The 25,526-nt window shown below is 43.0% G+C and overlaps 1 protein-coding gene and 1 long non-coding RNA gene across 9 annotated transcripts in view; one reads left to right on the top strand and one right to left on the bottom strand.

Annotated features, from left to right (window-relative positions):
* The window catches only part of DPP6 (dipeptidyl peptidase like 6), an 828,258-nt gene that overhangs the window by 623,128 nt on the left and 179,604 nt on the right, over positions 1-25,526 (top strand). For all 8 annotated transcript variants that reach the window (XM_045003877.1, XM_045003879.1, XM_045003881.1 and 5 more), the window contains one exon: positions 8,138-8,190. In XM_045003877.1, coding sequence (XP_044859812.1) covers positions 8,138-8,190 — 53 coding nt within the window. The remainder of the gene's footprint in view (positions 1-8,137; positions 8,191-25,526) is intronic.
* On the bottom strand, positions 19,085-24,661 carry LOC123363105. Its single transcript, XR_006576708.1, has 3 exons — positions 24,398-24,661; positions 21,555-21,739; positions 19,085-20,665 (listed from the first exon to the last, which is right to left on the bottom strand). It is a non-coding gene; the product is annotated as an uncharacterized LOC123363105 (long non-coding RNA).

The raw sequence follows: 25,526 nt of genomic DNA, 5'->3' as shown, positions 1-25,526 counted from the left end.
TTATTCTCCTTTTGCTCTTGGATAACAACTGCCTCCTCCACTGAGGTAATCCAAACAGAAAATAAAGGGGCTCAATCAAGTCCAGAGTTTATATTCTCCTCAGGCTGTCTCTGCAGCAGGCCTTCCCTTCCCTCATGGAGGGCCCTTTGGGCAGTTATTTAGGGAGAGATTCTGTCTTCCCTCAGCTCATCTCTCCTGGAGTTGCCAGTAGCCGGTCTGCTCTCTTCCCTGGTCTGCCCCCAAATGAGCTGCTCCCCTGCCTTTTAACTCCTTCTCTAGTTGGCATATTTACTACAGGTGAGCCCAGAGTATTTCCTTAACCCCTTGTTGCTCCGTGTGGGGTTTGTACACCCCTGTCACAGGTGCAGAGAAAAAGCAGAATCCTCTGCCACAGAAGGAAAGGTGACACGTCAGAGAGGCACCGTGATAAATAAGAAAGATTGGAGAGGTGCAAATAAAGCCTCCAGTTACATGGAATTATCTATTGGCTCTATCTCCTTTCAAATAGCAGAGCTTCCCTGGATTCCACGTTCTTGGATTGCAGTGACTGTAGAAGGTGTAAATATTTACATAGTTGAATTGGATTCTGCAGGAAACAAGGTTCTTATGGAACTTTTGTTAGCGGTAAAATGGTGAAGGTGTTTTGATCCGATAATAATGATAGATGGAAAGACCATTACCTCACAATCTGTCATCATCTAGAGGAGAAGCTGAGAGCCATCTCCAAAGCAGTAGGAAATGCCTGCACTGGAAGTTGCGCCTAGTGTTATAAGTCATTCATGTATGAAAGCGTGAAGAAAAATGTAATTGCATTTTATGTGTTTGAAAAGGTTAAAAGTTTAACAGAACATTGCCATGGTTACAATGTCCAGTTAACAAAACTGGATCTTTCCTGCCTACGAAGTAACACACAATAGCCAGTACGAAAATAGGACTTCATTCACAACATTTGGTTAGTAAACAGAAAAACGGTCCAAATTATGAACTGACTAGTCTCAGCCCATACAGTCCCATTAAAATCAATGGGATCACAGGGTGGTTTAGCCTTTTGTGTTATCTTTGTATAAAAATACAGAAATATTACCCAGTGGGGTGCATTGATGTCTTCCAATTCTTTAAAGAATTTAATGAAGAGGAACTGCGATGATTTTTTAAATCTCACAATTAGTCTTTTCAGTGCAGGAAGATTTAAACCACCAGGAAGTAACAACCCAATATTACTTCTTGGTGATTGATTGACTCAAGAACGGATGTGACAATAGAAAAGTGAACTGGTTGTTACTGTGGAGGCAGTCTTAATAATGTGTAACAGAGTGAAATGCAACCTACCACTAGCACCCGGATCTTATTTCCTCTCTGAACATAGTTCTCCTGTTGATCCCTTTAGTAGATGATAAAGCAGGTCCCTTGCACCCCCACCTGTCCCTTAGTACAGCAGAGAAATATGCTGTCACTGTGCCCCACTCATGATCTTGTTTTTCTCCTTCTTGGTACTCTTAGTTTGTCAGCTTCAGAGCCTAGTTTCATTCCACAGGCCTAAAGAGCGAAATGTCCCAAGGCATTTTTTATCCTGAGTCTCCTGCATCACAGTGTGGGTTACTGTTGCCAGGCTATCAGGTCCACTCTGAAGTGGTATTAATAGTTAACTCTCTTAAAGTGCCAGAGCCTCGTATGTTTGGTCTGACACTGATATATTCATTTCTGCATTGTACAATTGCAGTGAAGACAGGAAAAATGAACTATATAAACCTTCTCCTGACAAACCACTTTGTTAGAGATATTAATGGAGGACTTTGCTGGCAGATCTAGCAGCTCATTTCACACACCATCTGAGCTTTATTTGTACTGCTTGTCTCCTTGGAGAGGAAACGGGACAGATGATTACAAGAATAGTTTGGGTCCAATGAGGATTCAGAGTGAATCTATTCTTTGGGGCTACTCTTCATATTGCTGACAGAAATGTGGTGCCATTCACACAGAAAAGCACTGTGTGGTTCATGGTTAATCATTTAAAAACATTGAAGCCCTCATTTCCTATTGACACCATGGTGTTTCTGGTGAGTATTTAGAATGTTCACAGAAATTATCTAACTTGGGCCTTTCCAGAAATTGGCTTTTTTTTCATTGTGATCCTCTCCCTGGCATTTTCTCCCAAACTCCAGTTTTGTTGGTTTAAAAATCCACCACTTCATCTGTAAGGGCCAGATCATGTCCTTTCAAAGAACCAGACTAACAGCGGGAGAGGAAGTAGAGGATTCACCTCCAAGGCCCTGAGCCTGTAATGAATTCTACCCAGGTGCATAGCTCTGCTCACATGCAATCATCTTTGAACGAAGCACGCAAAAAAAAGCGGGGAGGTTATTCCTGCATGTGTAAAACACAATAAATAAATAAATAAATAACAATGGTACTAATTATGAGAATGACCAGCATTCAGGAACAGCAGGGGCTTATCTCAACTCAGCCATCCCCTTCATCTACTTGGGGTTAGGATTCTGATGGACAATTTGAGAAACTACCTATGGGAGGATGGGGACGGGGCTGAATCCCAAACTTGAGAACGTTTTCTGTTAAATTTTTTGATCTCTGCTTATGGACATCCTTGGAAGAAAACCTTTGCTGACTATATCCGTGTCTTGTTTGTGCCGAGTCAGCCTACCACTTATAAAACGGTATAATAAAAGTAAACTCCTCGGATAAATGTTGGTTACTGCTGATGCTAGCAAGAAGGCTGTTTACAAAACATGATAGAAATTAACATAACAGGTGGAGGTCTATAATATAAAATAAACTCTTCCCTTTCCTGAAGCAAGTGATAGATCCTTGCTAGGTAATGTCTCCTTATGTTGTTCAAGCCAAGATGAAAATGAAAGATTCCCACCACTTCCCCAACTTCCTACTAAAATGTTTTTCCTCTTGTGAGCTGCCAATAAAATGGACTTGTGAGTTCAATGACCAGTAGTGCAAGAGTAAGATAATTGATTGCCCTTGGAGGATCCTAGTGAGTTTCGTATTTGAGCAGGATTTGGTGAGTTACCACGCCTTTGATTTTCCCTTTTTAAACTGGCCCGATGACATTCTTAATAAGTAATTTTTCCTTTTATAAGGTGATAATTGTGTTTTCAGCTTTGAATTTCAAGCCTTTGAGTTTGTGCTCCATGTTTTTCTCATGGGCAGATATTACACATACCCTGGAGCCTTGGCGTCTAAGACACTTTCTGATCCTCAGCTACACTGTTTCTGTTTTGTTTCTGAATCTTTCTAATTAGTGATTCATTTTTCTCTGAAATTTGATTACTTTACCATCTGTAAAAGCAAATCCCTTGCATGGCAGCAGAGATATCGGAAAATAGATCAGTCTTCTGTCCTTCTCTTCTAACCGTTTCCTTTTTGGGAGGTGGTCTGATCTCTTAATTTGGTTTTCTTTCTCTTTATGTTCTTTTTTGGGATATAATTATATGATGAGAAATCTAAAATCTTCTAGTGGCATTTTTAAAGAAGGTTAGGAAACCTTTAAAATCAGTGATGATCGGAAAGGAAACAACCATTGTATAGCAAGATTCTGGCTGGCTGTGTGTGGCTGTACTGGACGACAGGAAGAGTGGAAACACAGCCATGTTAGGGGCAGCTATGACCTAACTGTGAAGCACAGGAGCAGGAAGAGATGAGCTATCTGTGCCAGAGTCTGGGAGGAAAAGAGAGTCATGCCCTCCTTTTGACCCTTGGAGCACTATCAGATGCTTCTGGGGCTGTGATGAGTTTTGGGGCAGGAGCAAAAGCTATGGGCTCCCCAGTCCAACACCTCATTTAAACAAGCACTTAACTTTAAGCACTCTCAATGAATAGGTGAAGTCAAATCCATGGAACTACTCATGTGCTTAAGCAGCGCATGCTTAAGTGCTTTGCTGGCCCAGAGCTTCTATGGAGACATTATAGAGACACTACCCTATTCCTCAGTGCTAGGGTCTGGAAGGTGCTTCCCACACCTTTTGTTCCCCTGGCTCTCCTCACTTACTCCTTATTATGGGAGTTTAGCAAAGTGACTATTCTGTTCCTATATCCTCTTGTGTTTTGCATTCCCAGTATCAGGACCAGTTCTACTCTTGGGTGGATGCATGTTTCAAATGAAGTCAATGGTTTCAGGGCAGCAGTTAGTCAGATCTGTACATCTCTGAATTTTAGATAAAATAATTGCCTTTCAGGCCCATAGGTACTGAATCTGTCTTGTCATTTGGTACCATTGCGAAGAAGGCATGCGGCTGTTGCTGTGGATGAGTGTGGATGAGAAGTGGAAAAGCTGGCCACAGGATGATCAGCCCAGTAGAGGGAGATCCTTTGATGGCACAGTAACTTCTATGCCACCTGCAGCTGGCATAAGGAACCTGGCTGAGGATTTTCTGTGGCCTGATCCTCCTTGGGCTCACTGGCAGCAGATGTAATGTAGAGCAGCCCTAAGCCTGCTCTACTTACACCTGGGAAATGGCCTGGCACATATCCAGCCCAGGATCTAGGGAGTAAAATGAGGTTGCTTCAAACCAAGCCCTTTTCACACACCCCTGTCTTTGGTTGTGCTGCTGCAAGCTGCTTGGGTTTAGGCAAGGATCAGGGCCAAGAGCTCCAAAGCAACTCCTCACAATGCCCCAAGGAAGCAGATAAGTAGCATTATCTTCCCTCTTCCCCTCTTCTCCTTGTTTTGGTGCAGAACCTGAGAGGCAGAGAGATTTAATGATTTACCAGAAGCCACCAAGTGAGTCTTTGGCACAGCTGGGATTAAAGCTAATGAGTTCATGGCTCTCCCTTTATCACTCACTTCGCTAAACTATACTGTCCCTCTAAGTCAAAGTTTAGCCAATCTGTGTGAATGGAGAAGTGAACTGACCAATGGAGGGAAGAGGGTTCCCTCATGTCCATGCTCTTAGGAAAGTCTGATACTTATCATCAGAAATTCTTCAGTTGTTCATTTATTGGAACATGTAATTTGAACACATAGGAAATAACTTGTAAGAGTTGGCCAGCCACAAAGCCTGAGTCTTTGATTCCAGGTCGCTCTGTCCGGTGTTTTGCCCTGTGGGAGATATTTTGGCAGGTAAATAAGAAAATTGCTCCAAATTCCCATGTGTAATCGAAGCAAGTATGGGACAGTGGGAGTAACCAGAGCCATTGGGCCCATGGTCTATTAAGGATAAGAGGTGAAGTAGCACAATTAGGACCTGTTCCTGCAAACTTTACTCTTGTAACTAGTCCTTTGATATCAGTGATTCAATGGGATGGCTTACATGAGCAACAGTTGCTGCCATGAGTGAGCTTGGTAGGCAAGTCCCCTTAGGAGAGAACACACCACAGGTAAAGCCAATGTAGTGTGGTAGACTCATAAGGCAGAGAGAGATTGGTCTCTCTCTTTAATGAAAGATGATCCTGTGTGCATCTGTAAGGGTTGGTCTCAGACCTGAGTGGGGGTGTGATGACAATCAGATAATAAAGCGGAGGAGGAGCAGGAGCAGGCTTGGCCATTTGGCCCTCTGCGAGGTGCAGGCTTCTGCTGCTCCCTTACGAGCTCCCTTCCACTCCCATTTTCCCCACCCCACCCAGTTTACCCTCTCAATCTCTGTCTCTCTCTGCATTTAACAACCTCTGTGCCTCAGACACTGCTAATTGCTGTAGCGTTGCTCCCTCTAACAGGGCTGCCCGTATTCTATAGTAACCACAGGAAAAAGCACTAGCCAATGCCTTTCCCAGCAGTTGCCCTAGCTGTTTGTCTGCCCGCTCCATTTGTCCTCCTCTCTCCTCCTCCTTTGTGTGAGCCTGACAGTGCTCATACTGGTACTTCAACTGTCTTCAGATACACGGGATAGTCCTGTCGTGTTTGAAAACCTGCCTGTGTTAATAAGCAAGAGGGTTATGTTCTAGTCCTGAACTTAACCTGCTTCCCCCACTTTTTCCCCTTCCTAGAGGCTTTGCAGGAGTATTTAGTGTTTCCGAGGCATTTTAAAGATGAACAGTGCTCAGTATTTATGGCCCCTGGTAGTTTTAAATACAGGTATGAAGGGAATTATTTTGAGGACAGTTTGGTCTGACGTCACATGAAAAATCTTACAGGACATTTCCGAAATGCTTTCTAGCCTAGCTGTGCCAGGATTTTGCAGTATGGCTCCATGCAGCGTTTCTCCTTTTGTATTCAGGATTCGCTATTCACATTCTTTCCCTTTGGGGAATCATAACAGCTTTATAACTTCAGTAACACTAAAGTAAAACCTAGGGACCTATGCTACCTTCAGATACACTCCAGCTCTCCAAGTTTAAACTTTGTGATCTCTGAGGAGACCTCAGCAAACTTAATGGAATTAAGGGCTGGGAGGGAAATACAACATTAATTAGCATTGCACCATCTCAGACGGGTGGAGGGGACACGTTCAGCATAAATAAATGTGAACCTGCAGCAAAATCATTTGCATTCCTGAGCCTTCTCAGGTGTGTAGTCACAAGGTAGTTGCCTAAGCTTCAAGTGATTTTGCATATCTATCAAGTAAATCAGAGAGGCAGACTCCTAACACACATTAATAGGATGTGATTTTGTGATACTCCCTGAAGGAGTTTGTGTCTGTAAAGGAATGAATGAATAGAGACAGAAGGTGCAGATTGCCATCTATAACCAATTAGATATTGGTCCGGTGTCATACCTCCAGCTTTTGGGAGACAGCTCCCCCTACACCCTGATGGCTGCTTCCCACTTTTATTCACTGGCTTTCATTCACTAGCACAAGGCTGCAATGTTTGGGTTGCAATTGCTACAAAGGCGTGTCTGTGTTGGTAGCCCAGTAATCTGTGTGTATTAGGGTTCCCTCTCTGCCCAATCCACAGAAGAGGTCTGTTAAAACCATGTGCATCAAGCTAGCTCAAGCTGTAGCAAATCCTCATATAAGCTCTGGAGGTCTCCAGTTCAATCCCTATTGGGGTAAGCAAGATGTTAGCCCTCACACTTTCACTTTTAAAAATTTCACAAAGCTCTTCTATTATTATTGTTTTACTATCTATTTTGTAATTTACATGATGAAACCGACCCTTTTGCCCTAACCTACTTGACTTTGTCCCATTAATCACTGTCTACAACGTGAACAAAACAAGGAGCAGGATAAAGAAGAAAGGGAAGGGAAACAGCTAGATACTGCAGCCAGTTTTTAAACCGATTTCTGCAGTTGCTTCTCCTCAATTCTATAGCATCATCTTGTATTCTGTGGCCCTGGCTCTGGCATCACAATCAAGCAGATTTAAGTTAGCGTGTGAGGATAGCAGTAGGTCTGTGTTATGGTCACATCAAGGCTTCTATCACCCTTAAGGGTATCTGTTCGTCTGTTGGAATAGTCAGGAAATTTTGTACAGGATAATAGGTACAGTGATGTTGTGTATGGATACAGGGCTACCATTCAAGAGGTCCCTCTCCCTCAACCTACGACGAAGTTCAAGTGCTTTACAAGCAATGGTGGGCGGCGAATGAACTAGACATTGAAATCAGAGTGGTATTCCAGATGCCATGGAGTGGTCTCTGTGGGTAAATGTTGACTTTTTAATGTGCCCTCACCGCCCAGAAAAGCCAGTGAGAGTTGAAGATGCTATTCAGCATCTCTCAGGGTCAAACAGACCTTAAGTCATTGCTGAGTCCAAAGTCAGTCAGCTTTCCTCTGATGGCCACGAAAGGATGCTGCGGCATTCACTGAGATTAGTGAGTTTTATTCCCTGCTTGATTTATGGAGGAATAAAACGGAGTATATACTGTATCCCTGCTGTGTCTTGTTATAACCATGTAGCCTGTCTCCAACTGACCAAGGTGTCCTCATTAATGTTTGTTCTATATTTAGCCATTGCTCGGAGCATGTACCCCTACCTTAATCAAAGACCTGGTAGCCATAGCAACAACACAGAGCATCTGGATGGAGACAGTTTGCCAAACATTTTAACAAGGTGTGAGATGAATATCACACATCACCATTAGGTGAATTAATTTATTGTTCCTTTCCAGTACGGATTACAAAGTATTCATAACAGCTCCCTTGCCATAAGATGCTAGACTTTGCATTGATAAGGGCTCCATTAACATAGATTACATTACTAATCTTGTTTTCTTTTAAATTTCATTTTGCAGGTATATCAGCATTCGTATACAGCATATTATGTCCTCAGCAAAATACCTTTTGGGTAAGCAATAATTCAGTTTTCATTTTTAAAACACAGCAATTTAAAATGCTACGAAGTAATTGAAGATACAACTAATGGTTTTCCTATAACAATCCTGTGTAGGGTGACCGGAGGTCCCGATTTTGTAGGGACAGTCCCGATTTTTGGGTCTTTTTCTTATATAGGCTCCTGTTACCCATCAGACCCCCGTCCTGATTTTTCACACTTGCTGTCTGGTCACCCTAATCCTGTGCAGCAGTCTAGCATCCAATGTACGGTGTGTTGTAAAACAGAGCACATAACCTGAAAGAAACAAGAGTAGTCCACTTCCTTGAGAGGGCCTCGTTTTCGTGTTGTTAGCTGGAATGTAGTATAAATAGCTAAAACCTGGAACGTGAACATAAATTTGCGTGCTCTGACTATCACACAGGCTACTAGCCACATGTGCAAATGTTTACCAGCAAAAACGGGGAGCTACAATAGCCCTGTACTTTGCTGTTACTAGACTATTGTAAGTGCAATTCTCAAACTGAAGCCCTAGTTTGCTATTCATTGTATTCTTTCTCTGGTTTATTATTCCTATATAGAGTGTCCAAATAAGTGGTAAGTGTTTCGCATACCTATAAGTCAGCTCTTGCAAAGACATGCAAGTGTGCCTGATGGTATTCTCCTGAGTAGTTTCGTTGAAGTCAGTTACACTACACATGCCCCTGACCTAGCAAAGCACTTGCTTAAGTCCCACTGACTTCAGTGGGATTGTTTACTTCAATTGAACTTAAGCATCTGCATGAAATTAAGTATGTGTTTATGTGCTTTGTTGAATCAGGATCCTGCGAACAGTTAAACATATGCATACATTTTGGCAGGATAAGGGTCTAAGTAGACAAAATGGGAGGAGAAGAGATGTTACATTCCTTTTTGTAAAGTGCTGAATTCCAATATTCTATAATATCTTTCTCCACATGACGCCCCACTGAAGTCAGTGAGTATTTGATGAATAAGTTACCACCAACCACAAAGAAGGGGGTATCACAATGTGGCCCAAAAATTGGTTTTACATTTTTCAGTATGTTTATCCTACCATATTTTTATATGTAACAGGAAAGTAGAAATACAAAGTATTTATAATTATCTCTTGGAAAGCAATTATTAATATCATACTTTATATAAAAATTCAAGCATGAAAGAATTTCCTCATGTTGGCACAAATTTTTAAAGGTATTTAGGTGTTGCTGTGCTTAGCATGGCAATGCTAAGTGATTTAGGAGCTTAAATATCATTTTCAAAAGAGATCTAGGTACTCAGCAGTCTAAATCCCATTGACTGCCGGTGCAATTATTACTCCTTAGTGCCTTTTGAAAATGAGATTTAGGTTCCTAAATCAGTTAGATGTTGTAATGCTGAGTGCAGCAACACCTAAATAACTTTAAAAAGCTGGGCCATAGTTTTCCTGTTAAAGGCCTCTCTGATTTTAGATTTGAAAATAAATTCCTTACTCTAAGAGCATGATTTAGACCTCAGTCTGACAGACAGACATCATGTTTCGTTTCTTTCAAACACTGGTAATGTGCAGATGTTGTGTCAAGGAGATATCTCGGTATATTCCCCCACTTAATTAAAAAAAAGAGTTCACATTGAGAATTTCTTTCAGTGGTGTCCAGTTAACAGCCAAGAACCATCATTATGCTTTCTTTTACAGAAGTTCTGTATTCTGCACATATATATATTTTTAAAAATCCCAAAATGTTAGAAACTCTCTAAATTAACAATTTAGGAATCCAGGCACTTCCCTACTATCACAGAATCATTCATCATCAACCCCACCAAATTTACATTGCATATTGAATTTTTATTTTGTTCTGTAATGGAAGCATGCTGTTGTATGAATACTTTTGATTTCATTTATTTGTTCAGTGTGAAGTGAAGATTCTGAAAGGAATATAGTGCCAGGAGGCACTGAGTTATGTCAGAGTCCTGTCTGTTTTCTCATAGTATGATGTGTTGGTGGAGCAGGAAGGTATTTTAATGGAGAGAATTGGTAGTATTGCTCTGTTTGGCGTTATGAAATGTGTTGATTACATAGTGTGGTCAGGTTGTGTAAGTATATGTTGGTCTTGCAAGCTTATATTTTTATCTGCATTATAGAGCAACTAGCAAATTGTTGGATTTTTTTCCCCCAGTGGGTAATGTTGCATGATGCGATAGTGGAATAAGTACATTGTAAATGCATCCCTTGAGTAGGACTACTGAATGGGAATTTATAATCTAGTGATATATTTGGAATTTTTCATTTGATTTAGGAAATTCTAGTGGGTATAGTTTAACGGTGATCCCAACTGAGCGGGGTGATAGTAGGCAAGGAAAGGTGATGCACAACCCAAAAGCGGTGCTTTCATGTAGAGAACAAAACTCTCACATCACACTGGGTGGGGGTGAGGAGGGGAGGCTGTTGGCCTGGCAGGGACACACACACACACACCTGCCTTAGAGAAGAATATTTATTTTATTGTATTCCTTTAGATTTGACATTAATGAACAAAGCTCTTGTAAACGCTTTGAGCGCCTTGACAGCAATTAAACTTACAATAACCACCCAGCAGCTTTAGCACCAATATGCAAACAAATTAATGTCACTAGCCACCAGCCTTAAATAATCAAATAATCATTTACCTCAGCTTGCAGACAGTAAAAATGACAAATCTCCTGGAAAGCTGCTCAGCCCCAAATCTTATCCAAGAACACTCTCATGTCCTTCCCCCAAAGCCCTGGTAGGTGCAGCGCACCCTACTTCTGCTGCAAAAAGAGGCAGCCTTAGTATGTGCTGCCAGCTGGGGAGTTTGGGGCCTGATCATGCTTCCAAGCCAGTGGCCACAGATTGAGCCTAGGTGGCCACATTAGCTGTGACCCCAGCCCATCTCAGTCCTCCTATTTCTAAATGTGAATTCCACAGAATGTATCCCCATAGGCTGTGCCAGTGTAAGTTTCCCCAAACTGTCTCACCCACCTTCCTCGCCTGCAGCTCTGACCTTTCATAATGAGAGGAGTAGGCAGTTCAGTCTTCATGCTCATTCAGCCCTTGCTGCCTCTGCTGGGATTTACTAATAAGGGAGCCAATTAGTGTCACCACTTTTAAAGAACATGACATTAATTTAATTCAATTCTCTCCATAAATTGCATTTTTTAAGGGAAATCACTGATTTTTTTGCTGGTTTCCTGCAGATCCTGGTTATGATTGCAACAGAGATGGATCCGAGCCACCAAAGTTTGGCTTTAAATTTGAACTTTCCCCAGGTTCAGGAGTGTTCCAGTTGGGAGCTTGACTTGGGTCCATCTCTAGTTCATGATATACAGTTCAAGTGAAGACACTGGCAAATAGTGTGTGAAATGTCCTGATCTGGTAACCCTTACTTCTCCAAAGGCACTGATAGGAGTATATCAAACTGTTTGCGTGAGTAAGAGAAGCAGGTTTGGGCTCCTTGTGAAGAGTGAGTGATAAATGATAGCAGAGATAAGCCCCATAGTATCTTATTAAAAACAAAGTATAAGGCTGAAGTAGAAAGGAAAATAATCCCGGCAGAGTTTTAAACCCTTCCCTTCCCTTCCCCTCCCATTATCTCAGCTTTCTACAGATTTTTTGGTAAATTCAGGATAAAAAGCCCCAAATTTGCCAAATTTCCCTTCAGATTTCTGTGGCCCATGGGTGTTAAGAAGTTTTTAGGTTTTTTTTTTTTATGAAGGGACTGATTTATGGTCTATAATTGTTCTTATTTTCAAGAGTGAAGATTTGTTTGTTGTTTTTTTGCCTTTTAAATTTTTTTTTAAAGGCTGCTCAATAGAGCTGGAAACCTGGCATCCACTACCTGTACCCCTGTTTTCTTTCTATCAAGTGTCAGAACAATGAAGCTCATACTGTTCTTGGGAGCCATCTAGTGGATAAAATTGATCAGTTGTTTCATTGGACACAGCTTTGTATCCCATGTTTGTTTTTCTCTTACTGGTGCTGTCAAGATACATGATAGAAATTGCTTGTTACCTGCATTTTAAAAATTTTTTGCAAAGCTTCTAGTGCAACATGATGGCTTCACTTGCCAAGCTGTCAGTGGCAACCTGTTGTTATTTATGTATTTATTATTTGCAATTGCACTCATGAGCTCCATTTCTGCACCAGGACCCCATTGTGATAGGCACTGTGCAAGCACAGAACATAAAGACAATCCTATTTGTTAATTTCTCATCGTTGTTCTTTTGTTCACTCATGGGAGCATGAATGCTGCTCACTAGAGTTCCTCAGTGTCATTGATCCTTGCTAGGCCGCTACTGCCCAGCCCCGCAGACAAATCTTCCACTGAGATGGAAGAAATGTACGATTTGTGTACAGCCTGCAGGATGAGCGCTGTATTCTTCATATAGATTGAAAAAATACCTATCTGCTCGACTCTTCCCCTTGAGAACCACTTGCCAAAGTTTTTGTATTGAACTACATCATATGAATCCCTATTTCTTGTTCGGTTGTATTACATGTTATTAGTGCTCTTGCTGTGTGGTGCCTGTTACTGATTTTACATTATTTAATAAACCAACACAATGTTTAATGGGTTGTATGTTGGGTTTTTTTTTGTCTTTTCCACTGGGGCTCTTCACTGGGACCATGCACTGAATAATAATAATCTCTTATCTAATGCTTTTCGTCCACCGCTCTCAAAGCACTTTACAAAGGAGGTCAGTATCATTATCCCTCTTTTTCAAATGGGGGAAACTGAGGAGGAAGTGACTTGCCTAAGGTCACCCAGCAAGACAGTAGCAGAGCTGGGACTAGAACCCAGGTCTCTTGAGTGCTTCAGAAGGCAGGTTATTGCATGAGTGCCTACTACACTGACCTCGCGGTCATTGGTTATGGGCCATTGTTGAAAACAGCATACGGCACTAGGTGGACCACCAGTCTATTCTGGTATGGTACCTATGGATGAGGTAGCATTTGATTGTTCTTTTACCAAGTACCTGTATCTGCTGCCATCACCATGGCCTAAAAAAGACACCATTTTCACTTCTGCTTTGTTTTTAAAATGCCCAAAGTAAAACCTAGCATAAAAGGTACAGTCTGTCAAACTTCCTGCTGTTCATTCGTTTCTGAGCTGATTGTTATCCTTTAGCACTACTGGTAGGAAAAGATTGCTACTGACCACCAAGCAATGAACCCTCGCCACAATATGTGAGAGGAAAAAAAACCCCCAAAACAGAACTCCAAATGTGCTTGTAAGGCTCAGACAGGAGATTTAGTAGCGATTACATTGTATGTGGAGAGGAGGGAATTGTGCACAACAGCTTCTAGGAAGGATTTATGCTTCTTGCCAGATTTATACTGTGTAACAAGAGGCAGCTGGCAGACATATCCAAGGAGCAATCTTAGAGCAGTTATACTTTTCATATCCACACTGTAGAACTCTATTCAATGTTCCACACTCATCCCCCATGCAGAACTCTGATTAGCATCAAGAGAAGTTCTGTGTGTGGACTAAGTGCCAAATCTGCAGTAGAGATCCCCACAATGGATAAGAAATAGGAGAATTTTGCTCTTTGAGCTTCAGGGATACATTTTCAAAGCAGTGTGTGTAGATTTCACTGTACAACTCCCACTAATGTTCAGATTCACCCTGTGTCTCTTACACCAGCTATTGATAGTAAACGGGATAGAATAAAATAAAGAAAGCCAGATCAGAAGCCAGATCAGACTTTGTATATAGGAAGAAGGTTGTCACAAACACACAAGAATCTCACTGCAAAGCAGTAGAGGCTAAAATCTTTCCAGCTGAAGGACAGCAAGATTTTATCATAACACTTTGTGTCTGTGACAGGAGGAAGAAATTATTTAATATTTAGTCTCATGGCTAAAAGAAATAAAAGTGCTGAGAGTAAAGAGAATTGGGTTCAATTCCTGGCTCTGCCACAGACTTCTTTTGATTTCACTTCTTCCTTTCTGATGGCTACACAATGGCCCATCACTGTGATATTTGAACACCGTGGCAAGTGAAGTAACTTCACTGTGCCTCGGTTTCCCCAACTCTTAAAACAGGGATGATAATGCGGTTTATCTACCATGCAGAGGTGTTGTGAGATTTTATTTGGTAATGTTGATAAAGTGCTTTGAGATACTTGGATGGCAAATGCTACAGAAGTGCAAAGTACTATTATTATATCTATTTTCAGCTAATCAGATTTTAACTAGCGGAAACGAGTGATTTTTCTCTCTCTCACTTACCTATTCATTGAAGCTATATAGCTCCTCATACGACTATATGTAAAAATTTAGCAACGTGAAGTATGTTAAACAAACATGGAACCAAATACCTCTCATTCACTTAGAAAAATCTGTGTTCTCCTTTCGCTGCTACTTTCTTTTCTTCCTCCACTTGCCTAAGTATTGCTGCCATCATTTTCGTTGTATGTATTGTTGTTGTAGCCTGCCCTGAAGAAGAGAGATCTGGGTAAGCTTGAAAGCTTCTCTCTGTCACCAACAGAAGTTGGTCAAATAAAAGATCATTTTTGTTGTCTATTCAATCTAACGTACGCTGTGAGCTCAGGGACCTTTGCCTGCAAAGTTCCATGCACGCCTGTGTCTCCATAAATAATAATATCCTCAAGTTGCAACAGGCTTATTTTTTATTTTATTCTTGAGAACAGAAGAATTAGCAGTAATCTCACCCCTTCAGAGGGTAAACACAGTGTGATAAGGGTCTGAGAAGTCAGTGTGAATCTTTCCGTTCATTTCAGTGGCCTTTGGACCAGGCCCTGATGGAGATGATGTTGGGCCAATGAACTTGTTGCTGTTTTAAATTGATCTGAACCTCAAACTCTACAGGCCGTTGCACACTGGCTAAGTTAATACAAGGGCATTTGTTTGTTTTTAAAGCCCGTTTTGTTTCCTTTAGTAAGAAAGCGCCAGCCATTTTATCCAACAGAGCCCGTGCTTAAGGCGACATCCCCCGTCTAGTGACTGCTCTGCAAAAGAGATTCAGATCTGAAATGCAGTTCCATTTGGATCTCTGATGTGCACAGTTCGAGGGAAATCCCTTTCAGCAGATCAACACTGCATCATCTCCTCAGGGGGATTCCCTGTTCATCCCCGTGGGCTGATTGTTTTCTATCATTTGACTTTTAAATGTGAAACATTTTTTCCATCTGTGTGCAGAGCAAATCTTGTCTCATCTGTCTTTTGCTGGGGTCTTTTATAACATGGGCAGGCACCTTAGAAAGATGTATAATAATAACGACAACAACCGGCACTGAGTGGGGGATTTGATATTTAGAACTGCAGTAATGACTGCTGCTGCAGCTAAAAATAATAATCTTTAGTAATTAATAGTTAGGAGCAGATGTTAATGGAAAGTGGGGAGCAGCCCAGCAAATCACCTGTCTGCTTTGTCACAAAGGTTAATAGCTTATTGCCTGTCACTAGACTTAAAATTCTCCTGTGCTATAAGTCTGAACCAGTGCTCATTGATGTCTGCGGAAGGACTCCCATTAAATTCCATTCTGGAATGAAATAGACAGTTTTAGACTTTCAGACCTAACAAAACTGGAAACTTGTCCCAGCTTTGCAGAGGTTCCTGTGCCTTTTTGGTGAATCTCTTCCATCTTCCCCCAGGTTAGCTCCTCACACACAACTATTTCAAATTTAATGACAATATATATCTCCAGATCAGTGGCACCGCTATGGGCACCCGCATGGCCCCACAATATGCCAATATTTTTATGGCCGACCTGGAACAACGCTTCCTCAGCTCCCATCTACTCACGCCCCTTCTCTACCTACGCTACATTGATGACATCTTCATCATCTGGACCCATGGGAAGGAGACTCTGGAAAAATTCCACCATGATTTCAACAGCTTCCACCCCTCCATCAACCTCAGCCTGGACCTATCTACACGGGAGGTCCACTTCCTAGACACCACGGTGCAAATAAGTGGTGGTCACATTAACACCACCCTATACCGAAAACCTACCGACCGCTATGCCTACCTTCATGCCTCCAGCTTCCATCCCGGGCACACCACAAGATCCATTGTCTACAGCCAAGCACTGAGGTACAACCGTATCTGCTCTAACCCCGCAGACAGACACCAACACCTAGAAAATCTCCACCAAGCATTCTCAAGACTACAGTACCCACACGAGGAAATAAGGAAACAGATCAACAGAGCCAGATGTGTACCCAGAAGCCTCCTACTGCAAGACAAACCCAAGAAAGAAACCAACAGGACTCCACTGGCCATCACATACAGTCCCCAGCTCAAACCCCTCCAACGCATCATCAGGGATCTACAACCCATCCTGGACAATGATCCCACACTTTCACAGGCCTTGGGTGGCAGGCCAGTCCTCGCCCACAGACAACCTGCCAACCTGAAGCATATTCTCACCAGCAACTGCACACCGCACCATAGTAACTCTAGCTCAGGAACCAACCCATGCAACAAACCTCGATGCCAACTCTGCCCACATATCTACACCAGCAACACCATCACAGGACCTAACCAGATCAGCCACACCATCACCGGTTCATTCACCTGCACGTCCACCAATGTAATATATGCCATCATATGCCAGCAATGCCCCTCTGCTATGTACATCGGCCAAACTGGACAGTCTCTAAGGAAAAGGATAAATGGACACAAATCAGACATTAGGAATGGCAATATACAAAAACCTGTAGGAGAACACTTCAACCTCCCTGGCCACAAAATAGCAGATTTTAAGATGGCCATCCTACAGCAAAAAAACTTTAGGACCAGACTTCAAAGAGAAACTGCTGAGCTCCAGTTCATCTGCAAATTTAACACCATCAGCTCAGGACTAAACAAAGACTGTGAATGGCTTGCCAATTACAGAACCAGTTTCTCCTCCCTTGGTTTTCACACCTCAGCTGCTGGAACAGGGCCTCATCCTCCCTGATTGATCTAACCTCGTTATCTCTAGCTTGCTTCTTGCTTGCTTATATATACACCTGCCCCTGGAAATTTCCACTGCTTGCATCCGAAGAAGTGGGTATTCACCCACGAAAGCTCATGCTGCAAAACGTCTGTTAGTCTATAAGGTGCCACAGGATTCTTTGCTGCTTCTACAGGTTAGCTCTAACCCTCAACCCACACCCAACTCTGCAGGGTGTCCACCCTTCACCAAACTGGCCAGCACCAACTCTCAGCAGCTTGGGCTGAGTTTCACTCCTTGTTTATACCCAGCATTTTAAACATGGTACAAGGGCCAGTTAGAAGTGGAACAATGAGGACAGAGGAAAGTGAGAAACCATTAGATTACAGTGCCAATATTCACCACAAAGCAGGCCACACAAGCTTGTAGAAGCCCTTTCAATTGTTCTGCTTTTCTGTATCTCACATCCTGAAATAGAATAGAACAGAATGCATGGGGTTTTTCTTTTGTTTGGTTTATTTCTTTAGCTGGGACTTTTTCTGCCTTTGTTTGGAGGTTGGAGGAGCTACTTTTTTTGTTTCTTGTTTTTGTTTTGTTTTGTTTTTGCTGATGTACAAGATGCCGTGCGATTTTCATGTTACACAGAAGTAAACCAGATGCATTTCCCCAAGGGGCCCATATGTGTGCTGGCCCCTATCACACAGTAGATAGACTCTAGAAGCATGAGCTTTGATTAACATTTGCAGCTCTGCACACTGTAGGCTCATAAAGTTGTTAAGCCCATTTAAAATCCGGGTGCATTATTGTTCAATTATGTAACATGCTAATTTGTGCATAGCACATTGCAAAGCACAAACAAAGGCATGGTGGTCTTTAGAAAAAAATTGCAACCTCGGGGACCAATCATGCAAGGTGCTGAGCACCTCCCCACTCCCATGGGTTTCAGTGGGGGCTAAGAATGCTAAGCACCTCTCCAAGCTGTGCACTAATGCATGCAATGATGCTAGTTACTGTCTCATGGGCTCTGGTTCCCTTCACTCACCTTCTCCCGGCTACATGGTTCCATTAGCACAGGGATAGGCAACCTATGGCACGAGTGCCAAAGGCAGCTCACGAGCTGATTTTCAGTGGCACTCACATTGCCCGGGTCCTGGCCACCAGTCCGGGGGGCTCTTCATTTTAATTTAATTTTAAATGAAGCTTCTTAAACATTTTAAAAACCTTATTTACTTTACATACACCAATAGTTTTGTTATATATTATAGACTTATAGAAAGAGACCTTCTAAAAATGTTAAAATGTATTACTGGCACGCGAAACCTTAAATCAGAGTGAATAAATGAAGACTCAGCGCACCACTTCTGAAAGGTTGCCGACCCCTGCGTTAGCACCATGCTACTAGGAATTCTTCTGGCTGCTGCTGACCCTGGGAGCAGATTCTCTGTGGAAAACATAATATAGTCCCTGGCTGATGAGGCACTTTGAAACTGGAAGTGGGGAATGATACATATCCAGACCAGGCCTTCCTTCTCCCATCCCACTCCTTGGCACAGACCTTGGCCTCACAGAACACCCACCATGGAGTATGGAAGAGGAGAAGGAGCAATGGGACATAGAGGTGACTGATCTTCTCCACCATCATATATGTGAGGGGGAGATCAAGGCACAAAAGGTCCTTCCATATGCAGGGGTGCATGTGAGGGAGAATCCCCACCATGAGATTTCAGATGCGAAGACTTCCCCTTACACATATACTTCAGGTGTATACATTTCTTTTGTTTGGCAGAATTATAGGGATGGGATAGTATGTTGTTCCTTCTAAATAAGAAATGTGTTTTATAAATCCAGTTTTAAAATTTATCTAAAATCAAGTTAATTGTAGCATTGCCTATCAGTGATCATGTCCCCATTGACAAGAGTCTAGTAATAATGGCTCTTCTAAATGTACATCTTGGATCTTTTGTCCGATGAGTAAACCCATCGTGAGACGATGGCATTTAAGAGAAAGGTGTGTTCCACTATCCTTGAAACACACACACACACACACACACATTCCAAGATTGCCTCTAGTCCTGTTGATTTGACATGAAAATGAAACCTGAACACAGAGTCTTAGCTTTCAAAAAGTAAAATACCAAGTCAATCTTGTTTATCTGAAACCCACTAATACAAAGTGATAGATACATCAGACAACAAACCCAAGAATCAATCTCTTGCCAGAACAGAGGGCCTGCTCCTGCTTCCAGTGAATTCAAACTTTGAGGTAGGGAATACTCATTGATTTCAGTGGAAGCAAGATTAGGTCCTTACTGATTTATCTCAACCATATCTCCTCTGAGATCTTGGTGCCCAGAATGGCTCTCTGCAGGCATTGCCTCCATGTGCTGTAATCCCATTAGATGTTACAAGTCAGTCCAGGTAGCAGTTGGATGGGAATCTCTAAGGCAGCAGTTCTCAAACAGCTTTTCTTGGTGGTAGGCAGAATTAACCACATCTGGGAACATCTGTAGTGGAGGGAATGAGGTGGGGTGGCAAGCAGTCCAGGGGGGAAGGGAAAGGGACCAAACCTTTCTCAGTAGAGCTGCTGCACTAGGGAAGATGTAGGTGCTGTAGGAAGGTATTGGGGCTTCAATAAGAGGTGCTTTTCGATCTGATTCAATGACCCAGCTGATTTTTAGGAGATGCAATTCTGAGGTGTAAATATGAGGTTTGTTGTTCCTAGGATTTCCAGAGATCACTTCTGAAGTATATAGGTTTTACATCAAGGTCTCTCCAGCCCATTCCCTTCCCATTTTCTTATTTTGAGGGGCTGATCTTCACATTATTATCTATTGTTTGTACTGCAGGAGCACCTAGGAGCCCCAGTCAAGGACCAGGACCCCTTTGTGCTAGGTGCTGTACAAACACAGAACAAAAAGAGGGTCCCTGCCCTAAAGAGCTTACAGTCTAAGACAAGCAGGAACACATGGATACAGATCGATGAGGGAGTACAAGTGAACAGCGAGACAGCATTGGTCAGTGTGACAGGTAGTGGTGTCAGCACACCAGCAGCCTAGCCATTATCAAGATGTTCGTATGCATCATGGCAAAGGAGCTTTTAGAGAAGGGATTTGAAGGTGGAGAATGAAGTGATTTCATGGATCACCCCGCAAACATGTGGGGCAGCATGGGAGAAAGCACAAAGGTGCTTGTTTGAAAAACGAACAAGTGGGCAGTGGAGGCTGACGTCATGGGTCAATCGGAGAAGGCACATGGCTGCTGCAAATGTACGGTATCCCTTGTAGTCCTACTTGCTTTAACATGTCTAGTCTCCCTCTCAGGGGAGTCCTTTCAAGGTCTAGGTGTTATTGCTACATTTCAGCTGTTAATCCCTCACCTGAATTATTTGAGATCCTGCTGATTCCAGTGATAGATTCACCTTCTTCCTCATGGAGCCCCAAGACTAGATGGCTGCAAAAACTTAATGGAGTTGAACACCAGTCAAAGAAAATTGCTTTTAAGTGGCTTATTTTGTCCCTTGGAGGCTGTCACCTCTTCACCATCCCTTTATGTGGACTAGATACGATTCCTGCAGTGGAAGCAAAAGTTTTAAAAAAAAACAAAAACCTCTGTCATCTACACTTTCAAGATGTCACATGAGGAACATGATCATGTCATTATTTTAAAAGATCCTTTCAGTATCTGAAGACCATTTCCAGCATCTGCAGATTCTTAGAGAAAACTAAAGATTTCAGTCAATGCCTCCATTCCTCCAGACTAGATTACTGTAACTCCTTACCATTTCCCAGTCTCTGCTGGATTTTTAAATCACCTCCAGTATTTGCAGAATTTCACAGCAAAGACCATCCTGTGCTATGAATTTTACATCATTCCCAATGGACATTCACTGACTCCTGCTATGACAGATGATTGATTTTAATGTTGTATTAGCATTTGTGCCAGGTTTTGCCTGGCCTGCTGCCAAACATTACATTGTTGTATGCGTTAACCTCACAGACAGACTGTAGTCAGCTAGACTGGTTAGATTCCTTACTTTGTGGCTGAATTTGACTGGGTTGCTGACTCTGTCGAGCAAACTTGTTTTGTTACCTGGAGCTTTTCTGTTTTATGCTCTATGTCTGGAATTCAGTGCCCTGTGGGTAAAATGTGTGGGATCCCTGGTTGTTTTTAAGAGCAAACCACAGATCTGCTATATATATATATATATGCTTGAACCTTTTAATGAGTTTGATTTGCTTTCATTGCCTGCATTTTCTTTTGATCACTGAAAAACACTGTTTGGGGCTTACGTGAAGTGGGCTGTACAATAAAATGTTGGGTTATTTCTCAAGACATTTTAAATAGGTTTGGGTGTGCAAGCTCACACGCGTTCATGTGCGCACTCACACATGCACACTTAAAAGAGAACAAGCCCAAAATATCTCAGGAGAAGTTTCCCAATCTATTTAAGCACTTACATTAAAATTCAGGGTATGGGGTGGCTAGTGCTGCATCTTCAGACAGTCTAAGTCTTTGATTAACTGTTCCAGTATGTCTTTGATTCCCTTCAATATTTTGTTTTCTTCTCTCTTTCTGTAGATCTGTGTGCCTTCTGGGAAGTGTTTTTCTTTCTGACATCTGTCTCTTCTCCTCCTTTGTGTACCTTGAAGTAAACAAGTCATTTAATTGTTTAACAATGTATTTTCCTTCTGTCAGAAATAACCTTCCCATCTCTTGGAAGATTTGCTTTCTCCCTCAGTCACTACTGTACCTCTGGTTCTTTGTGTACTTGGACACATTTTTAGTTACCATAATCTCTTCTACAATGATTTTTGTGCTCCATCTTGCTTTTCTTATCAGACTTCACACATGCTTAACTTTTTAGTCTTCACAGTTCTTTAGAGTCCTTCTGCTTGTACATATCTACCAGTCCGTTTGGAGCAATTTAGCAATCTCTCCTCTAGAGAGACTTAGGCCTAGCATAGCAGAGTTGAAACAAGTCAACTTTGAGGCACATTGGGGATGTTTGAACGCCTGCTCCATCTTATATCTGGTTCAAAACAGGGGGTATTGTTTCCTCACTTCGAAAGCACTAAAATCAATCACAAATTTAAGGGACTAAAGAAGAGACAGTAAACCTTTAATAGGAATGTCCGCAGTGATTTCCAGGTTTGGAAATGAAGGCGAATGTACAGTGTTTGGTTATAGAAAAGGATAGTGTACAGTGAAAATAGTATAAATGTGTAATGGAAGTGGTTAATTAATAAACATTGTAGAACTAACAGTGCATGAAGACTGCATCCAAAATCACCCATTTTGAAGCCAAAATCCTGTACAAATGAGACCACAAGGGAAGGTTAAAAAAAAACTGCAAGGCCTATATACAAGTAGCTGTGAGAAGCACAGGATCTTCAGAGAGGCCTGGATGATTGTTATAAATGATAGTTCTATACTCCTGGAGAAAATTCTGCACCACTGCACGCATGCAGAATTCATGTCCCCCTACAGATTTTTTTGTTCCGCACAGAAAATAGATTCTGCCAGCGATTACACCTCACCCACCAGGGGCTGATGTGGTGCCAGACGAGAGGGCAGCAGGCTCAGGGCCTGAGCAGCCAGCCACAGAGAGGGAGGAGGAGAGGCTGCTTTCCTCACAGCACCATGCCCATGGGGTGAGGTGAGGAGGCATGGGATATGGGGGAAACAGACAGAGTGGGGCACACAGGGCTGCTGGGAGGTCACATAGACTGGGGTTCAGAAGGGCTAGTGGGGGCGACAGAGTGGAGCAGGGGCACAACAGCTAGTGTGGTGACAGAATTGAGCCAGGGGCTGAGTGGGAATGGTGGTGCATGGACATGTGGAGGTGCAGGGCCACATGGCATTGGAGGGAGGAGAGTGGCTGAGTTGGGGTGCAGGGACATATGGAGACAATGGGGGGAGAGGTTCAGGGACACATAGGAACAGAGGAGGGAGATGGCTGAGCGGAGGTGCAGGGACACATGGGGGAGGGGGAGTGCAGGGACACATGGGTATGGGGGCAGATGTGCCTGACTGAATGGGAGAGGCTAGTGGTCAGCCAGGGTCTGCATGGGGGAGGCTCCCCAACTCCCTAACAATCTTGCTCTCCCCCTCAAAAAAACCCTATTCCATACTTCTCCCACCCCCACCCATCAACCCTCTAGGTTTACTCCCAGGCTTCTTCCCAGCAATTTACTTCCCTCTCCCTCAGCTCCTCTGTTACCCCTGACTCCCACAAGACTTTGCACTGCTTTTGAGCTGTGCAGGAAATAAGTTTCTGTATTGTAGTTTAAATAAATTACTACTCTCAGTTCTGTATTAATATGTCTAGTAAAGCATCTATTTGTCAAAAAATATTTCCTGAATCTTTTTGTGTTGTCTGTATTGTTACAGACCTATTTTCTGACAGGTATTTTGAAATAAATTACCAAAATAATTGAAACAGGCATGCTTATATTGTGTTATTTTGACAAAAATATTCAGAATTTTGCAGAATTTTAGAATATTGGGTGCAGAATTTTTAAATCTTTTGGTGCAGAATTCTCCCAGAAGTAAGTTTCTAGGAGAAGATACACAAGGGATTGGAGACAGGAAGTACCTGAGAGAGTGGCTTCCAAGAGGGAATGGGTGGCTAGGCCTCCACACAGGTATCTAAAAATTAGGGAATGCCACTACAGTTTCAGGTGAAAGTTTAGCCCCAGCTGAGAGGATTCTGACTTTGGTACAACAGCCAAGAAACCCAGGAGAGAATCAGAAGGGGCTGGGTGAGTCTAAGGAGTGTTTTATAGGGATTCAAATAGGAAAACAAAGCTGAAAATACTTTGAAGATTAACTAACTAACAGCTTTTCCAGTGAAGTAAAAATAGAGAATTGTAGCCAGTTCCACCTGCAAATGTCATGGGTAGAATTTCATCTTTTTCCTGCAGATATTTTAACACTGGGCTTCGACCCACATGGACTGCAACACACACTTCTTCGTCTCACAGCCATCCACCCTTGCACTGTGCATGGGGGGACTTGCAAGTGCTCCTGAAAGGGAGAGTGAGAGAAGAAACCAGGATTTTTCATACTTCTCTTGGAGGGCAGTGTGACAGATTTTCATTACCAATCTGTCAGTTGATCAGGCTGGGACCACAGGATCTTTTTGAGGAGGAGATGACGAGGCACACCACGTGTCTGAATTTTAAAGCTTTGTCGACAAAATAATAAAATAACAGCAGAGTGTGGTTGGAACGCTCCCACGTCACTTAGGGGAAGAAAGAAAGCAAGAGAGCCCTAAGCCCTAACCCACTTTCATACTCACACATGCCCAACCCACGGCTGGCCAGGCCTGGGTGTAACGTAAGAAGAAGAGGGGTGGAGGGGTGGACGGGAGTTCTTGCCCTGAGCCCAGGTCGTCCGGGGAATCCGCTGTAATCTCCAAATTGCTCCAGCTCTCAGGAAGGTTTTAAGTCCTGGGTTCCTTTGGGGGTGTTGTCATCCAGGGCCCCCTGTGCCTGGTGCTCTTTATACCAGTCCCAATTGGCTTACTGTGGCCTTCTCGGCTGCCCAAAACACACCGGCTTTGGAGAATTTATTTATCCTTCTGTTGGCCTTCACCGTCGCCGCCTCATTCGCTCTGTTTTCGCTGCTATCTTTGCAGCTCTGGACTTTGTTTCCTTCTTCGCTGGCGTCGCTGTCCTGCAGGTGCAGGTCTGTGTAGTTGGATTTTTGTTTTCATGGCCACTCAGGCAACTTTCAAGCCCCGTCTTTCTCGGCTGTGAGCCAAGTCTCGGCTGTGAGCAGTGTCCTTGGGCAGCAGCCAGTGGCTTATCTGTGAACTGAGCTTGTTAGCTGCAACGTTGAGTTACGCGTTCTCTGCTCTTTTCTTTTTCTTCTCCCCGCTTTTCAGCCTCTTGTGACCTACAAAGAAACCTTCCACTCTCCACTCACACACCTTTAACCCTCCCCAAAATGCGTTGCGATGCTTGCAACAGCGCTAGCAATATACAGTGCTGATCTGCCTTCCTGGGGGACTCCCTAAGGGGAGGGGGCCATTGGGGTGTGACAGCAGCTTCTGCGAGCTAAGGTGGTGGGGTGAGGAACAGACTCAGTGGGCAGGTGCAGCTGGAGTTCCTATGCTCCTCAGAGCCTGATTTTCAAAAGAGTGTATCCCCATAACTCCCCTGGAAGTCAGTGGGAGCTGAGGGTGCTCAGCACTTCTGAAAATCAGGCCTAGCAGAGCACAGCAACTGCTCCCTTCTGGCTCCCCTTGGGCAGGCATTAGCTCAAAAAGGATAAGTAGCAGGTGGAGCCAAGGCTGTGCCCCGCCTCCACACTGCCCAGCACAGCTGGACTGGCACACAGTGGGAGGCAATATGTTGTATCCTCTGCACACCTACCTGAGGCAGAATCCCCTCCTCCCCCGAGGTCCTCCTGGGGTCATGTGACTT

The sequence above is a fragment of the Mauremys mutica genome, chromosome 2 (genome assembly GCF_020497125.1).
Source record: "Mauremys mutica isolate MM-2020 ecotype Southern chromosome 2, ASM2049712v1, whole genome shotgun sequence".
Classification (NCBI taxonomy): Eukaryota; Metazoa; Chordata; order Testudines; family Geoemydidae; genus Mauremys; species Mauremys mutica.
Note: the sequence above shows the minus strand (reverse complement) of the source record. Positions and strands in the feature narration are given on the sequence as shown.